General features: G+C 39.9%; 1 protein-coding gene across 1 annotated transcript in view; it reads right to left on the reverse strand.

Annotated features, from left to right (window-relative positions):
• Positions 1-15,000, reverse strand: part of LOC119907757 (fibrocystin-L-like) — a 72,612-nt gene that overhangs the window by 34,371 nt on the left and 23,241 nt on the right. Inside the window, exons 36-41 of the mRNA XM_038725445.1 lie at positions 12,485-12,658; positions 12,003-12,208; positions 7,715-8,687; positions 6,445-6,693; positions 5,262-5,411; positions 3,651-3,825 (exon numbers count right to left, since the gene is read on the reverse strand). Of these exons, the coding sequence (XP_038581373.1) occupies positions 3,651-3,825; positions 5,262-5,411; positions 6,445-6,693; positions 7,715-8,687; positions 12,003-12,208; positions 12,485-12,658 (1,927 nt within the window). The remainder of the gene's footprint in view (positions 1-3,650; positions 3,826-5,261; positions 5,412-6,444; positions 6,694-7,714; positions 8,688-12,002; positions 12,209-12,484; positions 12,659-15,000) is intronic.

Below are 15,000 nucleotides of genomic sequence, written 5' to 3' on the forward strand. Positions count from 1 at the left end.
GCCCAAGCCAGAGAGAAGGAACAGAACCACCTGAAGGGGGCACTTACAGCCTGTGGATACCCTAAATGGACCTTTGTGAAAACAGCCACAAGATCCAAGAAGAACAAAACTACAGGGGAGGAGGAAAAGAAGGTCAAACGCAACAACATTGTGATTCCATACGTGTCTGGAGTATCAGAGAAACTCAGGAGGATTTTTAACAAATATAACATCCCTGTGTTTTTTAAACCCAAGAACACACTAAGACAGATGCTGGTCCACCCCAAAGACCGCACACCCAAACACAAGAAAAGCAATCTAGTGTATGCGGTCCAATGCAGTGAAGAATGCACAGACCTGTATATTGGGGAGACTAAACAACCACTACACAAACGCATGGCTCAACACAGAAGGGCCAACTCCTCAGGTCAAGACTCTGCAGTCTACTTACATCTGAAGGACAGAGGACACTCGTTTGAGGACCACCAGGTGCACATTTTAGACAGAGAAGATGGATGGTTTGAAAGAGGTGTCAAGGAAGCCATCTACACCCGGGTTGAGAAGCCGTCATTGAACAGGGGAGGGGGTCTACGCCACCACTTATCCCCCACTTACAATGCTGTCCTTTCATCACTTCCCAGGAAACTCAACAAACGTAACCTATTGGCCTCAGGTGAAGATACCAACGATGGTCGTTCAGTCTTGGCCACAGGTAGTCTTAACGACTGTAACGACTGTCGTCACAACACCAAGGAACACTAACGAACCAGCGGTATCGATGACCTGGGATAACGACCCCACTGAGGTTAAATAGCTGAGTTTCCCTGCCAGTCAGTCAGAACTGAAGAAGTCCTTTGGATAAGGGACGAAACGTCTTCCAGTATCTTCAACCAAGTCCAGTTGCCCTTCATTTTAACCAGATCTCAGAAGGATTTCTAAAAATCAAACAACAAAAGTCCAAAAATTGAACTTTCGCTTAACTAAAGTTACGTGCGCGGGAGCGAGCGAGAGAGAGAGATTATTGTTATTATTTATTCTCCTGCAAATTAGCAGAGAATAAGATGATCCAGCTGTAGCTCTGTGTCCTCTCTGCTCCACCTGAAGCGGCTGTGAGCTGCACTTTATCAGAGGCGCTGAAATTAACTTGTGTGGATTAGTGGTGAGGTTAATCACCTGATAGGCATAGGAGGCATTATACAAATTTCAAAATCTATGTTTTGTCCCCCCCTCTTTCCTAATGCAAAGTTTTATTTCGCATAGCCTTCCTGGCTCAGGCGATTTCGGGGCTGGCTCATATAGAAGGCGTTTACTAAGTGACCAGTCAATCACTCACACACTCCACATTAGTCCCGGGACAAAATGTAGGCTAGCCTATAGAAATGTTTAGGGAGAAAAAAAACGTTGCTCGAGGCCGGTGCAGCTTCTTCTTTTGTGCTGCTGTTACTTCTAGCTGAAGGCAGCAGTGATGATGTCTGCAGCAGGGGTGGGTACATCTAATGTAGGACTACTCTTAATTTCATTAATTAATTACATTTTCCATTCATACCTTTTATAACTTCACCTGTCTGTAATCTGCATTTTGCTTCATTAACCGAAATGAGCTGTGATCCAGGCTGTGCGCGCAGTTATCCTACGCAGTAAAAGCACTTGTTGGGTGGTTGTCACAGTTTCAGAGCTGGGCAGATGCAAACATTTAGAAAATCAGGCAAATATCTTTTCAGTTTCAGGCTTTATTTTTCTACTAATACAACTGAAATCTAGTGAGCGCACACCATGGCACTGGTGACCGTATTGGAAAGCAGCCTTCGTCGCTCTTTAACAAGCAGGCAAGTGAAACACTTTCACTTTCCATTAACGGCGCATTAAAATGAGAGCAAATGAAGCCTACACACTGTAAGATCTACGTCAGACGATCACTGCATTGATTGAGATATATTAAAAGTGTCCTGTTGTTGAACAGAGCATCGCTTTGGACATTAGCCTGTTTCTTTTCTTTAATACACATTGGTAACTTTTTGTGGACGGTGAGTCCAAAAACTGAATGTCGCCGGCGAAACTAATCTTTCACTCAGCAGAGAGAGAGAGAGAGAGAGAGAGAGAGAGAGAGAGAGAGAGAGAGAGAGAATATGGTGGATAAAACAGTCCTGTTGGGTCCTGTTGGGTTTTACGCATGACGCACAGCTTCCTCTGTATGTAGGTTTACCTGCTTCAACAACAAGCTGCTCTCCTGTCACTGCCACAATAATTCTTTGCGTTGTGAAGATTATTTAGATGCTTCAGGAATAATCACATTTATTGGCAGCCTGTGCTACAGCAAAGCAAGCGGTTCAGTTGGCTACATCTCAATAATAAAAGGTACAGGCAACAAAAGTTGGCTGGGCAGCAAAACTGCAATTTTAAAGTGACCTTTAAAATTGGTTATAACTGAATCAAAATGATTTCATTTATTATTGCTTATGTAAAAAGATGCCACATGCACATTTAAAGAGTTTACTTCAATCAGTCACGCCTGCTGTGTTGATTCAGCAGTGATAATATTAAAAGTTGATCTACAGGAGAAACATATCTGAAAGCAACCCAGAATGCCTGAGAGCAGCTCTGCATTATATTCTGTTACAGTTTTAGATTTTAAATTGTTTTATTATACCTTTATTAAATCAGAAAAACTCTTTTTCCAAGAGTGTCCTGGCCAAGGCAGGCAGTAGTACAATTTTACATTTAAGATGGAAATAAATAATCAGTTACAAGGTCATAAAATATCAAATGTTCTTAAATATTCACCACAATTCAGCAACACCTGAATTTTGTGTGTCTCTGTACATAAATAATTTCCACATTAAATTGATGCAGAAAAGGCAGGAATTGGTGTAGAAAGACACCAGAATGCAGGAAATTATGAGTTTAACACTCACAATTTCCTGGGGGAGTATCCCCAGACCCCCCTATTCATACTGTCACAGTTTTGTTGTTATATTATTATATAATTAGTCACATGACATTACAATTTAGCAACATCAAAATCAAACAGTTAATAGCGTTGTTCTGAGTTTTGTTGTGCCGTATAAGTTGATGATGTTTACTGTTGCTTTACTGCTTTACAGACTTAACTTTGATGGGGGGGGGGGGGGGCAATTATTATGTGAAGATATGAAGTTTTATGGGCCCCCAATGTTTCAAGATCCTAAAAACACCCCTGCCGTTAACGACTGTCACCCCTACCCGCGATGGTAAGCATGAAAAAGGAGTGTTTGAGAGGACCACATTTTATTTTGTAATGTAATTCAGGAGAACTGGTCTTGGTCTCAACTTGGTCTCAGCCCCTAAAAGTCTTGGTCTTGTCTCGATAAAACTCTGGTCTTGGTCTTGACTTGGTCTCGGTTTGGGCAGTCTTGACTACAACACTACTATTCAAACTATTTTATATAATACAAACACTGTTGTCTGCTGTTCATTATATTCTGTTCTTAACGGACAGTTTGAGTTCTCTGGGTGTGTGTAACTGTACACTAAAACTTTACTTTTGGCACACATTTTGGTATTGAAATGTGCCATGAAACAAAAACAATTTGTGTTGTTGTAAATTGAGTACCTAAGTCTTAACCAGTGGACAATAATCTTTGTGTGGCTCTCTATTGTTTCATATGTACTCTACAGAGATTACTCCTTTGCACCTGAAACCGGAGCCGGCGATTGTGAGCTGGGTGCCTCCGGCAGTTCCTCCCCTGCGTGGAGAAACTTCAGTGATCACCGGAGTCAACTGAGATTTGTAGGTGAAGCCATTTGATATGTTGACGGTATCCAGGTGATTAAAGACAGCAACCACACAGCTCACCTGTGAGCGAGTGCCTGAGAGAAGACAGGACATCCAAAGACAAACGGACAGACAGAAAAAACGAAGTATCAAGATGCATGCTCAGAGATAAGTGTCTTATCTGACATGCCCTTTTCAGCTGCGATGAAAGGCTGACAACATTCCTTGAAGACATATGTCAGTCTTTATTACAGCATTTAAAGTTTATTTAAGTTTGTGATGATGATTCAGGAACTAAAAATATCATAAACCATCAGGAACACATTCTTTCCAAAGAAAAACTTGAAAAGTCTTTTAACTCCTTAACTCTTACTAGAAAGATGAAAAGCTGTTGATTAGAAAATAAACAGCCTCTTTTGTTCAGAAGGAAACTTTAAAATAAATTAAATGGCGCTTATCCGAGAAAACATTGCTGTTTCATAGAACTTTTAGTGAGTAAATCAGAGTGAGTAAAACTGTAAATGTGGAAGGACAAATAATACAACAATAACAAATGGGAAATTTACACCCATGGGGATGCATATTAGATATTGCTGCAATCTCACCACAGGGTAATGCTGTTCTGCCTGAATAATAAAGAACATTTCAAAAACTGTCACTTCAAATTTTTTAACTGATCAATTTGAGACTCCCATCATTGATCATCTGAAATCTGGAAATGGAAACTGATTTAAGTCAGGACAACTTTCATCAAAGAACTGATATTGCAGCATTGTAGTTATGTTTGGCGGTATGGCCCTGTTCTGGGATCTTTAACTGTTTAGCTTAGATTGCCATGGAGCTTCAAATTGGCATGAAGTTACCTACAGTGATCACAGTACAGACAGAAGAAAAGAGGACAGGAGGAAGGACTGATGTCATATGCAATGCGCTGTCTTCTTCTGAAACAGTGAAAAATATCTGAACCTTGACAACATGTTAGTTTGGCTCTAGCTGCCTGCACTGAATCTGTGTTGCTCTATTCATGAGTAACAACAGCAGCTGCGCATTTTAGGATTGTTGATTCTTATCGGCTAAATTCTGTGCCAAAATGTATTTCTCGATATGATTCCGATAATGGAATATGCCCATTCGGATCGATAATTATCGTGCATACCTATCAGATACGGCATGAAAGGCAGATCTGGGGTGGCGGTGGGTTATGAGCTGTTGCAGAGGAAGCAGCTAGGCAGGTTACGGTAGCTTAAATAAGGCGCCTTGTATGGAATTTGCCAATGAATGCTAAGAGATTAATCAACTGAGCTGTCAGCTGATGTGGCTGCCTTAACATGGCTGCTATCAGCTGCAGTGCTGGGATTGTGAGCTGAGCTTGATTTCGTTGCCTGCCTAAACTAATGCTATGCTTGATATATGAACACCAGTTAATTTAATCAACATACTGAGCAGTCTGTTTGATATGTTTTAATTGTGTTATTTTAGTTATCGTTTTATTTTTATTCTTTGTTTGATCTTTAGAGTAAACTAAACTTACCGTTGTTGAGTGGAGACTGGCAGTACAGAATGTTTGATGTCGATATCTCTCTGCGAACTTCACACTCCTTACCGCAGATCATCACAGTGGAGTTGTGCGGGTCAAACCCAGAACCCTGCACGGACAGCAGAGCACCGCCACCAAAACTGCCTGAATCACAGATAAAGGAGAAAACTTAAACTAACAGACTTGATTGACAGAATTGATTATTACTGATTATTCTGCTGAGCCTGAGATAACACAAAGCAATAAATAAAGTTAAAAAATATTACATACAGACTGCTCTGCGAATAGACCAACTCAAATACATTTTTCAATAGGTAGCTACTGTATGGAGGTTGGAAAGAAAAGTCATCTATTTATGTATAAACCAAAGCTTTTAATTTCATTTCAGATTCGTACATTTATTAGATGCCTGCGACTGTTTGGGGGTTTATTTTCAGTTGCCTCAGTTAACTGGTGTTTATTGTGCTTTGTTTTGCCTGCTCTGTTTTGCTGGACTCTTCCTATGTTATTTGAGTTTGGCCTGTTTTCCAACATGTCAGTGTTCTGTCTGTCCCCCCGGTAAGTCAATCTGCCTGCCTGTGTGTCTGCTGTGCTCCAGCCCAGCTCGTTTGCCCAGGTATATATGGTAGTGTGTTCTGTTAGTCAGTCCGGTCATTGTCCTGTGTGTGGAGTCTCCTGCCTGTCTCAGCGCTACCTGATCTGTTGCTTGGATTTTCACAACCTCAACTGCCTTTAAGCCTGATTTTCTGTTAAGTTTTGGATTAAAACCTTTTTATATACAGTCTATGATTAAAACCCTTGAAAGTTCTCAAGTGTTGTGCGTTTGGGCTCAATCCTGCTAGTCACCTCACCGTCTCCTGACAAACATATCGTTTACGCTTAGTACCAAGCTGTCTGTGAAGGTTTGGAGTCATCCAGGTTATAGGTATCCAAGTTAGGTTAGAATCAAGAGCAACTGGACTTGATTGTAACATACTCGAAGATGTTTAGTCCCTCATCCGAGAGACTCCTTAAGTTCTGACTGACTGGTAGGGAAACTCTGCTATTTAACCTCTGGGGTGTGTGAATTTACCTTCACACTGATTACCTACCCTATATTCTGTATGTGTGACCCTTCTTTGAATATAAAATATTGAGGATGTATTAAATGGATTATTTTGACTGTGCCTCTGCTTACCCTCACTGGGCTGCACGCTGCTCAGAATCAGCTCATACATGAACATGACAGCTGACTGGGCATGACCTTTGACCTGGTGGTGCAGCATGACTGGGTATGCCCCCCCTGGGTTGTCTCCTGCAGTGCACTGAATCTGTGTGTCAGAGACTGAAGTAACATTGCAGGGGACATTGTTTATGGTGATGGAGATTTGCTGAGAGTCATTGCCAAATCCTGAACCTGTCAGTGTGATGACTGCACCGCTCGGCCCTGTGGGAAGTAAACAGATAGGAAGACGAGGTAATGAGAGAGAGGTTACACAGGACTGGATGAATGTAACATGAACATAATACACTGCATGCTTGTGTTATCCAGATCCACTGACGTGAGTGTTGTCAACTAAAAATCACGTTAATTAAATGGTTGGTTTACTATTTTTACTGAGCTTTAAAGTTGCATCATCCATCCAAAAAAAAGAAACAAAAAAAAGCATCACCCTCTTTGTGCACAAAGATGAGAATAACATTTGGGTATATATTAAATATAAAATGTCACGGGCCAAGTTCAGAAGTTTTCAGATTTAACTCACTATCTTCAGTCTTTTCGGTTCTGTCATGTTTTATCAACTGAGGTAAATGTTTTCATCAACTAGTATTTTATCATTGTAGGTCAAGAAGTTGTTCAAAATGGCAGCACCTCTTGTGTTCAAACTAAAAGGTGATCTGTACATACAAAGCAATTTATTATAAATAAGTTATATTGTAATTTATTTTTTAAAATTCACTGCAGACTATAGTTTGGCCACCCCTGGCCCTTCACAGATTGATACATTTTGTATTTCTATATTGCTGCTCTGTTCTGTATGCACTTCGAAATGACCCCCAAATAAGGCAACAAACTCTTCTCCAGATCACTACTCAATAGGGGTGGGAATCACCAGAGGTCCCACAATACGATATTATCACGATACGATATTATTGGGATTTTAAAAATATTGTGATATATTGCAACTTTTTTCCCAACTTCAAATTGTGTCCCCAAAGGAAAATTATTTTTCTATTGGACTGAAAAAGCAACTGATTGTATTACTATAGCACCAAAAAGTAAAATTCTCATGTACAATTTATATAATAAAAGATTGATACTTGTCCTCCGTGTTTCAATATTGCCACGGAAAATATCGCAATACTATGCGATACTGATTTTTTCCCCCACCCCTAGTACTCAAGCTGCTGCTTGATAATAACTAGTGTTATTCTGTCTACAGGATGTAGTAGAGGACCATAATTACCAGTAGTGGGGCTGATGGAGCTGATGACCGGAGTGTTGGCTGCAGAGTAGGTGAAGTAGAGAGGAGGATACTGCAACGAAAAGACCTGGATGGTGACGGTTACCAGCCCCTCTCTGTGAGGAGGAGTCAGGCAGCTAAGCCGACGCGGCATCTCCTCCTGAATCTTGCAGGGTTGGCCATCGACCATCACCTTGGTGTTCCCTGGAGCAAAGCCGTTTCCAGTGAAGATGAGAGAGGTTCCTCCTGCCAGGCTGCCCACATTGGGGTTGAGGTCAGCTTGGGCGAGACTGGTCAGGGTGACAGAACCGGATGCAAGGCCTTTACTTCTCACAATCACTTTGACAGAGTGGACGCCTGCAGGCAGAGCGTTAACTCTCACAGAAATGTTGCCATCAGTCACGGCGGTGACTTCCAGCTCTGTGGTGCTGGCAAACACTGCTATGTCATCCACGTTGCTGCCAAACCCTGAGCCAAAGATGGTGACAGTGGTTAGATTGCTGATGTTGTTGGGTGAAATACCAGTGACTACGGGAGTGACAGAGGAAGAGTACATGAAGGAGCAGTCTGAATGACAGGAGCTTTGGATCCTGCCCATGTGGAAGACGACATCTCCGGTGTGTGGCAGAGAAGGATTGGTGTCACAGATGATACTGGTGTAATTTACTGACACAACAGTGCACGGCACACTGGCTACAGTGACCTGTCCTTCAGTGAAGCCAGAGCCTTGGATGAGGAGCTGCGTGTGGCCGGTGGGGCTGCCGAGAGGTGGTGAGACTGAATCGACCACAGGCAGAACCACAAAACGGCGGCTGAGCTCGTCTGGTACAGTGATGATGGCGTTGCCAAGGTTGTTGACTCTGACAGCCACGGGGAGAGCGACACCGATAGGAAGTTCACTGTTGTAGCTGAGATGGCAGTTGATCTCAGAGTTAGAGCTGTTGATCACCTGACAGGGCTGATCTCCCACTGTCACCTACAGGACAAAGAGACACCACTGACAGTCACATCAAGCTCTTTACAAGCATTCACTTTATTTTTTCAGCTGGCTGAATTCAAGGTTAACACAGTTATGTTTTGGATACAGATATTTTTTTGGTCTGCAATCCAGAAACACTGACTGGTAATATATAAAATAATTTGTTATCAGCTGTAAATATAAAGATTGTTGTAAACAACAGCAATACAATGTTTGCACAAGTATATGTGTAGAAAAAGTGTGCTTCTTTGGGTCAATCTCAAATAGTGTTTTAATAACCGAATGTGTATATTGCTGTAAAGGTCTAGAGAGAGTTGTGCTATTTTATTGTTTTCCCTACTTTCTGCTGAACGATAAAATCATCAGTCTAATAATCCTGCAAGTTTGTCAAATAAATTAATTATTATTGCAAATCATACCATCCAAATAGGTTTCTTAGTTTTAAAAGCTAAATTTTTACTTTTTAATCAAGATGCAGACTACTGGCAAAGTTACTGATAAAAGTAAAATATTTGCGCAAAAAAAGTAAGGAAATAAATACTAAATAAAAACCCAAATTGGGACAATGGGAGTTTAAGTGGGTTTACAGTTACTGTACAGGCTTGAGAGATGGGATCAACTTTATAAATTTCTTTTTAATCAAGGCTAAATTATTATAGTTTTGTTACATTAAACAACAACACTACCAAGAACGTCACCAGGATTGAAAGGCAGGGGGGGCTTAGCCCCCACGGTATGTGTAACTTGCGCTAGCAAAATCTTTGCACTCGCATCTTTTGTTACTGTATTAGAACTATTGAAGAAAAGTTACTGTAAAGTTAGGTTTTATTTATTTATGGTTTATTTTATTATTAGGGATACATCTAACATAGATAAACTGAAAACAGCAATCCAATGTGTGTACCATAGTGTTTTTAGCAGTTTAATTTCCAACACATATCCCAAGAACACATTTCCCTAGAAGGGCTTTTAAAGAAATAAAACATTAAAACGGGGATGAAAAAAGAAAATAAGAAAAGTATACTTTACAGTATAACTATAAATAAGATAAAAGGAGGTAAAATTAGTGAATCAAAATGAAATGAAAAACACACAACACTAACTACAGTAGACTAGACGTGAGTACAAGTACAGGTAAGGATAGCCTTAATCGTTTTAAAAATCTTTTTAGTGTGACTTTTAAAATTTTACTTAAAAATTATTCCCCGATACCTCACTTCTGGTACTTGTTCAATAACCTCACCTTTAATTTTAACATTTAAGGATTCAGTTTTCAGAGAGCGTTTTTAATAGAAAAACAGACTTTGTTTTCTTGGTGTTTAGTGTCAAACAGGAGGCGTCAAGCCAAGCTGACACTTTTTCTAGGTTTTTGGTTAGCTTGTCTGCAACATCATCACAGGTTTTGCTAGATACATGGACGACTGTATCGGCAGCGTACATCTGAAAACCTATATCAGGACAAGTTTCTGGCAAGTCGTTGATGTACAGTACAAACTACAAAGGAAGGGACCCAACATAGTTCCTTGGGGGATTCCTGTTTTGATTTTGCTGAAAGCTGACTTGATGTTATTAATTACAACACACTGTTCCTGGCCCTTTAAATATGAGTCAAACCAAGATAATGACCGTTTTGACAAGTTTAACATTGAGTTTTGAAATTAAAATGTTGTGGTTTACTGTATCAAATACCTTTTTCAAATCCGGACACTGCACCTACCACGTTACATGTGTAAAGTGACTGTTTTATGTTTTATAGCCAGAATGCTGCTATATTTTTTTAAGGAATACAGTATCTAAGTAGTGTTTACACGAGTTGAATGAGTTATCATCTTCATTAGGAGCCATGACATTCGTTTTAGTGTTAATGTGGCGGAAGCTTATGGAAAGATCTATAAGGGACTGAATAAAAAAAAAATCATTAAATTTATTAACAACTCAACTTTAAGTTTGGGTGACATTTATTTTTGGTTTTACTAGACTATTTAATTGTTTCCAAATTATATTACCTGATGAAACTTGAATATAATACATTTGCTTTTGAGATGCCCAGCTCCTTAACTATCCGGTTTCTCAGCCCCTTGAATAATTGCAAATCAGACTCATTTCAGGTTTTGAGGAAGGTCTTTAAAGTAAAGTATCTCTTTTCTTCATTAGTTGATGTACAGTGTCACTTAGCCACGGTAGCTGTATTTTTCTCTGTGGCTTGCGTTGAACTTATTATCAATACCACTAATGCTGGACATTAATTTATTACAGTATTAATTTACTTGGAAGGACCTCATCCCAGCCAACTCTCATTAAGTCAAGGATTATACTTTCTGCGTCCGCGATTGTCCGCGTGACGAAAAATTTGTCATCAGAGGGGGTACGCATCAGAGGGGGTACGCGTGTAGGGTCCACAGCTCTGCAGAGCAGCCTCCCTCAGGGTCCTAGTGCCCGACCACAGCAGAGATTTAATTTGTGAAGCAGAGGAAACAATCAGAACGATCATTTTAAGCCAATAAATACAAATGATATTTGTATTATTCTATAGTATTTATCAATATTCTTGCTTCTCTTTGTTAAGTATATGTCTGCACTGTAAAAAAAAATCTAAATCCAATAATTATTTCTTATTATTATTTAGGGGGGCATACGACCAGCCCCCCTAAATTAGGCCTAATGACGTCCATGAACACTACTAAATGTGCACCACATGGCAGTGAAGGGTTAGTGGCATAATAGTATGCAGTAGATATACCGTAAAATTTAAGGTAAATTTTAAGGTGCTGTATATTTTAGACTTCCTCACACTGTATCACTTCCAGGTCCCTTAGATCAGTGGCTTTTAGCAATTCCATTGGCTTGTTTTAAAACAAAGGGTGATCGTGCCGTTTCGGTTGTGGCTCCAAGACTGTGGAATAAACTTCCCACTTTCAGTTGATCATCTCTAACTAATGAGACTTTCAAGTCTTGTCTTAAAATTTATTTTTATTCTATGGAGTTCGAGATAGTTTAGGGGCATTCATGCTTATCTGTCCTGGTTACTTTATATTTCTGTTGTTTTATTATTGTTGTATTTTCCTGATTGGTCTGGTTTTTGTTGTTGTTTTTGTTGTTAAATATGCCTTATAAATAAATTGAACTGAGTTTACCTGACTTGATATTAACTTATAACAGCCGCTTGTATTAGTAGTATTTAATTAATTACCAAACAAATAGAAGACTGTACCTGAATAGATAGCTGTCTCTGTTACTGTCCTAAGAAATTTTCACTTTAATACATTTTAAATTTAAATCAATTTAAAACTTAGTCACAGAAACGCTGCTAACCTCATTAGCGCAGAGGGTGTTGCTGAAGCCATTGCCCTGAATATGGATTAGCTCGTGGTATGATCCCTGATTGGGAGAAATGGAGTGGACTGTGGGAGTGGAGCAGGCGGAGGAGCTGAAGGAAAGGTCGTCTGAAGTTTCATTGGTCTCTTGGCACTGTGGAGAGGCGATGCATTGTGGGGCTGGTCTGGAGAAATTATGTGAACCTGAATGGGGACACAGTTTAATCCATTAATTACTTAGCAAAATTACCAAACTTATAAATGTTTTTCTTTTGACTTGGAAATCAATTGGATTACATGTTAAATATATAACAAACTTTATTCACATGACCTGACTTTTCACTTAAATATTTCAAATAATATAAATGATTACACATTGTTGTTGAAAGATCCCAAAGGAACTCCTTAGTTTTTGTATTCAGATTTCCTGGAGGGTCAAACTTTATACTGAGTGCTTCTTGTCCACATTTATGCATTTACCTCCAGTCACTTGTCTGGCCTCCATGCCTCCCAATCTGACTGAGACCTTGCTGCTCTTCTCTTCCCGTGGCTCGACTTTCACAACTCCCTGCAGAAGCCTGACATTGCCAACATCTACGTAGCCACTGCTGTAGTAATATGCACCGGGTGCAGTGAAACGGTAGCCAAAAAAGCCTGAGGGGGGAGAGAGTGAGACACAGTTTGTAATGTGAGATCAACTTGTGAAGCATTCATGGCTCTCATCATACTTCCTCATGTGTCACACATCTTGTTTATCGTAACATCACAGACAATGAAAGGGTAATTCTAAGTGAAATGGCAAAGCAGTTAGCAATTTTAACCACTGAGAAAAGGATGATCACGGACCATAATGCAATGCACTAAATTATTCGTTTTTTTGGGTTTATAACCAGTTATATTTTTCTCTCTCAGTAAAACAATGTAGGGTTTTTTGTGTGTGTGTGTGTGTGTATCTATCGATCTACTATTCTATACTACACTATACTGTCAAAAGTATTAGGACACCCCTCATAATCCTTGAATTCTGGTGTTCTAATCACTTTCTTGTCCACAGGTGTATAAAATCAAGCACCTAGGCATGCAGACTGCTTCTATAAACATTTTTGAAAGAATGGGTCGCTCTCAAGAGCTCAGTGAATTCAAGTGTGGTACCGTGATAGGTTGCCACCTGTGCAATAAATCCATTCGTGAAATTTCATCACTACTAAATATTCCACGGTTAACTGTTAGAGTTAATATAACAAAGTGGAAGGGATTGGTATGGCTGGACTGAGACAAAAAAAATTACCCCAGGTGGCCCACCAAAATCGGTCGGACACCCCTTACACATATCCTTCCATTTAAGGGCTCAGATTAGGGGTGCGACGAAACAATTAGCCCATGAGACGTGACATGGCACAAGATTGGGACCATGTCAACAAAACAAGAATATATTTTAATAGGCTTAGTATTTAGATTTTAGTTTTATTTTATAGTTTTAGGCATTAAGCATTTTAAGCATTAAACACTTAAGTTCCTGCATTCTGGAGACATTTTCTGAACCTGGGAAGCGCAAAATTCAGGTGGCAGGTGACAATGCAGTAGTCAGTAGTTTATTATTTTTTTTAGCTTAAGTTAAGTTAAGTAAGCTTTATTTGGACAATTGCATTGCAGGCTTATTGTGCAAATAAACCTTTTTCATGGTATTTTTATTTGTTAATTAACATTTCTTGTTGCAGGTCATTTTTCAGAACATTTTTAACAAATGCTCTCAAAAAGTGGTGGGTACATGTCAGTATGTCACTGTCCATGCTTTATGGACTGGTCATTGGCACATTTTTTAAAAACAGTTATATAAATACATAATTTACATTACACCGGTCCCAAAGGTGTGTCGGCCCACCGGGCATTTGCTCGGTATGCCAATTTACCAGCCCAGCCCTGGGGATTGTGAACAACAGAAAATCAGCCATGAAGTGGTAGGCCACATAAAATCACAGAGCGAAGTCAGCGCATGCTGAGGCGCACAGTGCGCTGAAGACCTCCAAACGTCATGTGGTCTTTGGATTAGCTCAAGAACAGTGCATAGAGTGCTTCATGCAATGGGTTTTTGTCCAATTTTAAGCTCCCAACTTTGTGGAAACACTTCCTGTTCCAACTTGACTGCGCACCAGTGCACAAAGAACTATCCATAAAGACATGTATGAGCGAGTTTAGTGTACAAAAACTTGACTGGCCTGCACAGAGTCCTTACCCCAACCCGATAGAACACCTTTGGGATGAATTAGAGCAGAGACTGCGAGCCAGGACTTCTCGTCCAACATCTGTGCCTGACTTCACAAATACGCTTTTAGAAGAATGTTCAAAAATGACCATGAACACAGTCCTAAACCTTGTGGAAAGCCTTCCCAGAAGAGCTGAAGTTGTTATAGAGGCAAAGGTCAACTCCATATTAAAACCTACGGATTAAGAATGGGACTGGCGACCTGTACAGGGTGTACCCGCCTTTCGCCCCAATGTCAGCTGGGATTGGCTCCAGCCCCCCGCGACCATGTACGCAGGATAAGAGTTTGACGATGGACAGATGGATCATTAACCTTCATGTTCATGTAATTTGGCACAAATAGTGTGTATATGTGTGTGTGTGTCTGTGTATATATATATAAATATAAATATATATACAGTATATGTATAGTAATACACAGCGGGTCCAGTAAAACGGTTGCCAGAAAAGCCTTAGGGGAGAGAGACAGAGTTTCTAACGTGAGATCTATCCATGAAGCATTCCTGGACATGGCATGCATTTGTCTCTCATGCATGTTGAACATGCCACTCATCACATTTCCTCATATGTCACATATCTTATTCCTCATAGCATTGCAGACACAGAAAGGGAAATTCCAAGCAAAGAGGAAAAGGTATAAATTTTTTACCACTAAGAACACAGTGATCATGCCCCATAATGCAATGCAATAAAGTTTTAGCTTTTTAGGATTATATTGTATTATATTTATCCT

Source organism: Micropterus salmoides, unplaced genomic scaffold (genome assembly GCF_014851395.1).
Source record: "Micropterus salmoides isolate LMB-PRFRI ecotype aquatic unplaced genomic scaffold, ASM1485139v1 Ms_hic_scaffold_17, whole genome shotgun sequence".
NCBI lineage: Eukaryota > Metazoa > Chordata > Actinopteri > Centrarchiformes > Centrarchidae > Micropterus > Micropterus salmoides.